At 26.0% G+C, this 9,917-nt stretch overlaps 1 protein-coding gene across 1 annotated transcript in view; it reads right to left on the bottom strand.

The window, feature by feature from the left end:
• The window catches only part of LOC111636083 (autophagy-related protein 16-1-like), a 116,143-nt gene that overhangs the window by 34,281 nt on the left and 71,945 nt on the right, over positions 1-9,917 (bottom strand). The window contains exon 11 of the mRNA XM_023381253.1: positions 6,047-6,118. Within this exon, the coding sequence (XP_023237021.1) occupies positions 6,047-6,118 (72 nt within the window). The remainder of the gene's footprint in view (positions 1-6,046; positions 6,119-9,917) is intronic.

The following is a 9,917-nucleotide window of genomic DNA, read 5'->3' as shown; positions in this document are numbered from 1 at the left end:
TTCTTTTTAATTGATATACATTAATTTAACCTAAAAGTGAAATATATTGGACTTCATGTCCATTGATAGATAAGCAAGAAACGAGAAAATTATCATCCAGGCGTTAAAACCGAAAGTGCCGCCATTATCGAAACTTGACAAATAAAAATTTCTTATAAAAAATAATTTTTGAAATTTTTAATTACATCGTTGTAAATTTAGACATAATAATGTAAATAAAGTTGATTTAAATATTTAGTTTGCACTTTTATACATACGATATTAAATTAATGAATTTTATAATAGATTCTTAAACAGACTTGATACTTTTATGGAACTGAAATTATGACCCCGCAGATAACGACACTCGGTTATAACGTCAAAAAATTGCCAGTCCCATGGATGACGTTATAAGCAGGTTAAACTGTATTAACATAAAAAAATTAATTTTATGGATATTTATGGCTCTTCTCTCTACAATGATAAATTTATTTAGATAAATTCTATATATATTTTTAATTTAATAACTTTATTCATGTAAAAATAATCCATTTAGTTGATATCTTTATAATTATAAGAAATTAAATAAAAAACATTGCTGGTAATTGTAAATAAGCCAAAAAATTTCCTAAGAGAATTTTCTTTATCAATAATAGAAATATTAATTTTCAAAAGAGAAATTTTTCTGAAAGTTATTTCTACAATTTGAAGCAAATCTTTTGAATTAGTTATCAATGAAAATAATTTTACTCATTACAGAAACAAGATTCTCTTATTTTTACATTACTAAATGGTCATTTCATATCAACTAACTTTCTCCTCATTTCGATCTGAAAATATTTAAATAATTTAGAATTAAAAAATTGGCAAATTGGGATCAGTTTTATATTTTTCTTTTTTAAAGATATAATGAGAAAACTGATTACCATAAAATGCATAGAACATATTTTTTTTTCTTAAAATCCTTTCAATACAAATATGAATACAGTAGAGCATCGATTATCCGAATCAACTGGGGACTGGGATCGTTCAGAAAATCAATTTTTTGGATAACTGATTATGTACAAAAAAATATATTAACCTAGTCATGCTGAAATTCGTTCAAATCCTGGCATGTCCTTAAGTACCCTCTTATAGTAACACCGGTGCTGCCAGCTAAAACACACGCACCAACAAAAATAATAATGGAGTAGCCCAAGACAACCAAAGATTGCAGTGCCACAGCAATAGTGGAATTTAAATTTGCCAACTAGAAAGCTTTTGGTTACATTGACGTTTCGGTTGATCAACGTTCAGATAATCGATGCTGTACTGTATATTAAAAAATTTTTTTTTTGTTTACAGCTCACTCTATAATTAAAATTAATAAACAGCTTTAAAATATCACTCAAAAGTAATTAATTAAATCTAAAAAACAACAGTTTAAATAAGTTTTTAAAAAATTATTTTTATTCCTTATGTTAATGATATACATCATGCTTAATTTTGTTGTTGTTTTTTTAAGTAAATTTAAAGGAGTGATATATTATGGTTTAACTATGAGCTATATTATGAATGCATGACGCAAATTGGAATTTGTTTAAACACTAAAAACCCTGAGTGAAAATACAGTATAAATTAATTTATACTGTATTTTCACACCCGAAAAATAAATTTATATGCACATGAATCATTATGAACATTGAATTTGTGCAATAATTTGTTTAATAATAACAATCTTTCTTTAGCTCTTTCTTTTTGCAACAATGATTCTCTAATTGAATATTCTTAACAGTTTTAAGCCTTTTTCTGTTCTTATGTCCAACCATCTTGTGGCGGTTCTCAAGGTCAGACTCCTGTTGTTGGGTGTAAACAAATTTTGGCAGCCATTCTGGGTGCATTCTTTCAACAGAATCCAGCAATCTAATTTTATGGCTTTAACACCACTAACTGCTGTATAACATTGGGCTATATATGCCGATGTTATACGGCAGTTAGTGATGTTATTGTTATGTATTTGGTTTGTTGTCAATGTTTATATTTATATTTTGATGGCTTTAAAATTCCTATTATATATGAGACACGGTATAGTTAATGTATTTCTGTGAAATGTGACAACAACAAACTAAGATGAAAACAGCTACAGCATTTTGAAAACACAAGTCTACAAAGAATTTATGATCCATTCTAGACTAATGAATGACCAAAACACAAACAAACAAATAAACCACCACATTTTCCCAAATATTGGTTAATGTTTTTTCCAGTTTTAAAGGAGCAAAAATCACTCAACCTTGAGTCCAATTACAGTTTTCTTAAATTTAGATAACTGTCTGTGGTACATATAAGTTAAACTGACACTAAAATTTGGTGTGTCAATTGTTTAGTAATGTTAAAAGTCCAGCCCTGCTTTAGCTTGCAAACTATGCATGAAAATTTAGTGTTTAGCATGAGTGTAAGTAATCAATTAGTTGATTTTTTGAATGATCAACCAAACTAAGCCAAGTTTTTATAATATTCAACAGAATAAGTCAGTTTTGGTAACTTCTAAAGAAATTTTATTTTAGTAACTTTTTTTAGTTTACTCCTAGTTTTTACTATTTGAGTTTGAGTTACACCAAAATTTGGAAGAAAGTTACTGAAAATTTACAACAAAATAAATCTTACAATAAAGTATGAATTTCTATTATAATCATATTGAATGCAAAATTTATAATTAAATGTTTCAGGCTATAAAAATGTCTTAGACAGTTAGATAATAAGTGGTTTAGACCAGTGTTTTTCAACCTTCTTGAATAAGCAACCCCTTTACAAGTTAAAAAAATTCTGGTGACCCCAGAGCCATATTAAAACTGTCAGTAATTTTAAAAACTATGTATTTAAGTCTCTTTCTGTTGAGACCAAAATATTGATCAAAAACACAATTGTACTGTAAAATAAACAGGCACAGCCTTCTCACTAAGGTTGTAGTTTTTATCATTGTAGTGTAGGACCTACAAACACTTGTCTTTTTCTTTTAACCGCAACCCCCATGTAAGGCTTTGCAACCTCCCCTGGGGGTTGCGACCCACAGGTTGAAAAACACTGGTTTAGACAATAGAAAAAATAAATGTAATCAAAACACAAAGTTTCAGTTTCCTTTTTGATAATCATAAAACTGGAAGTACACTTTCCAGAATACACAAGATAGGCAAGAAAGCCTGCTACCAGGCACACAAAATATTGTTTTGATTTAATAATAACTTTTATTAATTTCATTTTTATAGCTTCTTTTTTGTCAATAAGTTGCTATTTGTTACTTATATGCATCAGACACCTATATTTGTTTTTTCTGTAAAATAAACCCTTGAGAACAATTTTCTAATCAACTAGGTGTGATTTAAATTTGTAAAATTTACTAAGAAAGCAATCAAAAATTTATTTATGTTGATTGCATTTATAAATATCTGGGAATGAAATTAATGAAATAAGTAACAGAAATAATGAAAAATGAAAGTGATAATGTATTGTTTCAATGACTTTGCCAAATATTTTTTAATGTAATTGCTAATTCTGTTTGCAAATGAAATAAATAATAAAAAGTGAACTTATAATCAGGCCAATATGATATATTAATCCAAATTTTACACTCAAAAAGTAGGAAAAGTGGGGCATGCCTGTTAACAGAAAGTAGTGTCAACAAAATAAAACAAGTGGAAACCCCGTCAATTATATCAATTTTAGTCAATTCATTTAAGTTTCAAAAAGTTGCATCTTCAATTAGAAGAATATATATATATAATATTTTCAATTAATTTTGGTCTTGTAACTAGTTTATTTCTGTCAGCATTGAATTTCATAATGACAAATATTGTTAATTTAATAAAGTACAAGATAATGAAGTTCAGAATGTTCACATGACATTCTGAAATCAAAGTTTACAAATATAATATTGTAATATATTATTTATTAATTAATGTAATTTGATATTTGAAAATTACCAAATAATCTATATACAGTCGACCCCCTATAATGCGGTAGATATGTTCACTTTATAAGAATTTTGCATTGTAGGAATCCTTAAATATATGAGCCAATCACAGCCAGGCAGTGTGCAGTTTACAGACTACGACTGTTTGAAAGGTTTTCTTCCATAAAATTAATTGATTCTAGACTAATTTGACTCAACATTTCCAAAACACGTATAATTTTTTGGGAATAATCCGTATAAACTATGCTATAAACAAAAAATTGTAGGATTACTTACTGAGTGTGCACCGTTCAATGACGCCATTGCTTAAGCTTGTTTTTGTCGCAGAGCAGCGCACCAAATGGCAGGCGTGTTTTCTGATAAGTTTTTTTGCGAAAAATTCGTTGAACTTTGGAGACATCATTAATACAAATAATTTTTATGGCCGTTGAATAAGAAATGTTTTTTCACAAGAAATATATAAAATTACAGTACTGTATTAGACTTACAGTATCTAATTTATATACTGTACAGACGATAATAAACTCAACTTACCCGCCTAAACTCTCCGTAGCATGTAAGTAGTTTGGCTGCTCGTCCACTATTGGTTCAGATTCGACCAATCCTGTTGCGACACGAGTCGGCAATGACGTTTTACCACATTATACGAGTCTCTTTTAGTGTCTTTATACAAATATGGTCGCAATTTTTTTGCCACAATATATGAATCCGCATTATATGAACCCGCGTCATAGGGGGGTCTACTGTATATATAAACCATTGTGCCACTGTTTGTATATCTGTCATGGTATGCCTAAAATGCACAATAGGGGGCATCCCTGGTGATGATTTTCAGCTATTATTTAAATTAACAGTATAATTTATTTATTANCTAGTTATTGATTCACGGTAGTTCTTGAACAAAAGAAAAAAAGGAAATGTCTACTAAAAATGTAGTTAACCTAACCTAACCGAAGCACTGCCATTGGGGTTACCTAGGTACACTTTAACCACCGGGTGTACTATGGTGGCATTTCGAATTACACAAAATCATTTTTTTTTTACACTGGCACCTATTTGTAATACATAAATCAGTTTGACCTAGGTTAAACTAGTTAAGTCTAAAGTATTTAGGCCAAACTAGATTATCCTAGGCTAAACTAGTACATCCTGACATGCATAGGATAAACTAGTTTGGCCTGAAATCAGGTTTGGCCGGTAACATATATACACTTTAATGATATTCATGAAATAAATGATTGAAGTATATATAAGTAACCTCACAATTAAGTTGAAATGACAGAAGAAATTAACAGAATCTATTGTTTTTTTTTTTCCAATTAGGTTGATTTGGTTTTTATGTATATAAAAGTAACTCCTTCCAGTGCCTATCACAATTTATTTTCTTGATTTTATCATCAAATAAGATGAATTAAATAGCTTAGAAAAGTGAAAATATACATCCATTATTTATTTCTTAACATTTACCAATCATAAGAAGAAACATTCAAATGTAGAAACTAATACTTTTTATCATCAAAATATTAACATTTATTTGACTATAGACATAGAAAGATTTAAAAAAAAATCATATGTTCATCAGCATTACTTATACACAATAGATTTATTAATTATGTATTAAAATAATTTGCCATCAAAACCATTTAAATTATATTATGTAATATGAAAATACATATTTTAATGAAAAGTTTTAAATATTTAGTAAATTTAATATTTCAATAAATTTTTAAATTAGATACTAAAAAAAAATATTTATTTTCAAATTACATTTTTATAATGCCATCTTGCAATATTTTCAAAGATGAATATTCAAAAAGATATTTATTTCACTATTTCACTGAAAATAATGCATTTTGCTAATACAATAAAATAACCAGAAACTTAAATTTGACCTTTGCTTTTATTAATACAGCATATGTTATAAATTTTCAAGAGTTGTTCAAAAAATTTAAAAATTATGATCTTTCTAACATTCTTGATGATATTCTACAGTTAATCTTAATAACTGTGTAATTTAATTCTTATGTAAGTTAGAGGTTTTGAATTAAAAAATTATAAAATGCAGCATATAATTCAGTAATACCTATATTCTAACTTTTTATTAAATAATATACATACCCTTAGCCTAGAATCTGCAACTGTCCATACTCGACTTGCAAAATCATTTGAAGATCCCAATAATAAAGATTCCTTCAAAAATAAAATTTTTTATAAATTCTGATAAATAAATTTATTAATATAAAATAAATAGTTTCACAATTGCTAACAGGAAGAAATTTAGAAACAGTATAAATTATAAGATAAACAAGCAGATAATTGCAACTAATTTGTATATAACATTAATTTATTCTTTAAAACTAAATAGAACACACAAACATATAGAATATACACACGTATATTCTATATTCTTTTAAAACAAACAAAAATACAGTACAATCTTTTTGAATATATATATACTTATATACATAGAAAGATCATACCATACTCTGCTATTTTAAAAACATTTTTATATAATTTATTATTTAACATTACAGGTATCCCTTGTACAGTACAACATGGTGTTATTATAACACAGTTTTGCTCTAACATGGTTCCCATATAAAACATCACAATTTTTAAGTGCAAACATCATCACTGGACTTTCTTTTTATTCAAGCAAGCATGCATGTCTCATATTTGCCCATAATTTTATAATATTGAGTTTCAATGTTGTTTTGTGCTTTTTGTCCAGTTTTCTATAATGAGGACTGACTGTATAATTTTTCTTCCTCTTTGTCCTTAGCTTTTCTATAAACTGGATATTGTTGTCATTGATGATAGTGCTCTAAATGAACCTGAAAGACTGTTGCTGTGTTTTGTTTTTACAGATTAAATTTTTAAAGATTTCTTAGGCAAACATAAAGGAATGAAAATATCAGATTTTATGAAAAGAAAGTAAAGAAAAACCAAGATGTTGCTGATATTTCACATTAAAGTCAACAGAAAGCTTGGATAACAACAATATTTTGGCAAAAAGAAAATGTCCTCATTTAATGGTGTTTAGCAGTAAAGAAAAAATTAATATTGCTATGCAATACTTTTGATTCTGATTGTTAGTTATTGATTGCTTTAATAAACATGTTTCTCTTGATTACAAAAAAGAATAGTATACTTTTGCTAACTTTTGGAACCTAACCCTATGTTTTGTACTAGCCCCATGTATCCTATAGCAGATTCCTATAACATGGTACTTTTTTGGAATCTAACTACCATATTATAAAGGAAATGTCTGTATTATTATTAGTTTGTAATTTGTAATTGTAATTAGTTTAGTTTATAATATAAAGATATATTGAGGCTATCATATATCTTTTCTTTAATATATCTTTATATTATCTTCAATATTATCTTTATATTATATAGTTATATTAGTTACATTTTGTAAGAACTAAATATATTACAATTTTTTTTGAAAACAGTAAGAAGCTGTATACAAGACTGTATTTTTCTATAAAGAAACAGTATACCTCTCACCTCTCTTATCTAAAAGTTTTGCTAATGATATTTTATATATCATCATTATTTATAGTGTTTGATTGTAATTAATATCATAATTTGTTTAAAACAGTGGTGACCAAATTATGGCTACCTATTAAATCTGACCTGAGGAACATGTTAATCTGGTCCACAAACATATTCAGCACATACATCATTATAAATGATGAAAATAAGCCTATTTGTGATACACACAGAATATACAAAGTATTTGTGGCCCACCTATCTATGACTTAGCATAATTTGGCCCATCAATCGAAAAGTTTAGGCACCCCTGGTTTAAAGCAATAAATTATTAGTATCTTGTTCTACAAACTCATTGATGTGATTCATTTCTTTTGCTTTATTTTTAAATAACTTTTATTATTCCAATTCTAATACATTCTATTTACAAGTTGATTACATATATCTTATAGAACAATAATAAAGTAGAAATTATTTTATAAGTAAAGTATTTTATATCTATGAAAGATTACTATTAAAATTCAAATACAGTAGACCCTTGAATGGATGGAAAAAAAGTCATTCCAGTTAATCTGTTACTGTTTAAATCTTGTATTCAGTAAATGGAACAAATATTCAAAGAAACAAAGAGAATAACAAACATGATTATCTATCTAACTTCATTATTTATAATAAAGTCAGAACAAATATTCAAAGAAACAAAGAGAATAACAAACATGATTATCTATCTAACTTCATTATTTATAATAAAGTCAATACAAATATTCAAAGAAACAAAGAGAATAACAAACATGATTATCTATCTAACTTCATTATTTATAATAAAGTCAGAACAAATATTCAAAGAAACAAAGAGAATAACAAACATGATTATCTATCTAACTTCATTATTTATAATAAAGTCAGAACAAATATTCAAAGAAACAAAGAGAATAACAAACATGATTATCTATCTAACTTCATTATTTATAATAAAGTCAGAACAAATATTCAAAGAAACAAAGAGAATAACAAACATGATTATCTATCTAACTTCATTATTTATAATAAAGTCAGAACAAATATTCAAAGAAACAAAGAGAATAACAAACATGATTATCTATCTAACTTCATTATTTATAATAAAGTCAGAACAAATATTCAAAGAAACAAAGAGAATAACAAACATGATTATCTATCTAACTTCATTATTTATAATAAAGTCAGAACAAATATTCAAAGAAACAAAGAGAATAACAAACATGATTATCTATCTAACTTCATTATTTATAATAAAGTCAGAACAAATATTCAAAGAAACAAAGAGAATAACAAACATGATTATCTATCTAACTTCATTATTTATAATAAAGTCAGAACAAATATTCAAAGAAACAAAGAGAATAACAAACATGATTATCTATCTAACTTCATTATTTATAATAAAGTCAGAACAAATATTCAAAGAAACAAAGAGAATAACAAACATGATTATCTATCTAACTTCATTATTTATAATAAAGTCAGAACAAATATTCAAAGAAACAAAGAGAATAACAAACATGATTATCTATCTAACTTCATTATTTATAATAAAGTCAGAACAAATATTCAAAGAAACAAAGAGAATAACAAACATGATTATCTATCTAACTTCATTATTTATAATAAAGTCAGAACAAATATTCAAAGAAACAAAGAGAATAACAAACATGATTATCTATCTAACTTCATTATTTATAATAAAGTCAGAACAAATATTCAAAGAAACAAAGAGAATAACAAACATGATTATCTATCTAACTTCATTATTTATAATAAAGTCAGAACAAATATTCAAAGAAACAAAGAGAATAACAAACATGATTATCTATCTAACTTCATTATTTATAATAAAGTCAGAACAAATATTCAAAGAAACAAAGAGAATAACAAACATGATTATCTATCTAACTTCATTATTTATAATAAAGTCAGAACAAATATTCAAAGAAACAAAGAGAATAACAAACATGATTATCTATCTAACTTCATTATTTATAATAAAGTCAGAACAAATATTCAAAGAAACAAAGAGAATAACAAACATGATTATCTATCTAACTTCATTATTTATAATAAAGTCAGAACAAATATTCAAAGAAACAAAGAGAATAACAAACATGATTATCTATCTAACTTCATTATTTATAATAAAGTCAGAACAAATATTCAAAGAAACAAAGAGAATAACAAACATGATTATCTATCTAACTTCATTATTTATAATAAAGTCAGAACAAATATTCAAAGAAACAAAGAGAATAACAAACATGATTATCTATCTAACTTCATTATTTATAATAAAGTCAGAACAAATATTCAAAGAAACAAAGAGAATAACAAACATGATTATCTATCTAACTTCATTATTTATAATAAAGTCAGAACAAATATTCAAAGAAACAAAGAGAATAACAAACATGATTATCTATCTAACTTCATTATTTATAATAAAGTCAGAACAAATATT

The sequence above is a fragment of the Centruroides sculpturatus genome, unplaced genomic scaffold (genome assembly GCF_000671375.1).
Source record: "Centruroides sculpturatus isolate CEXI.00-Female unplaced genomic scaffold, Cexi_2.0 scaffold731, whole genome shotgun sequence".
NCBI classification, from domain to species: domain Eukaryota; kingdom Metazoa; phylum Arthropoda; class Arachnida; order Scorpiones; family Buthidae; genus Centruroides; species Centruroides sculpturatus.
Note: the sequence above shows the minus strand (reverse complement) of the source record. Positions and strands in the feature narration are given on the sequence as shown.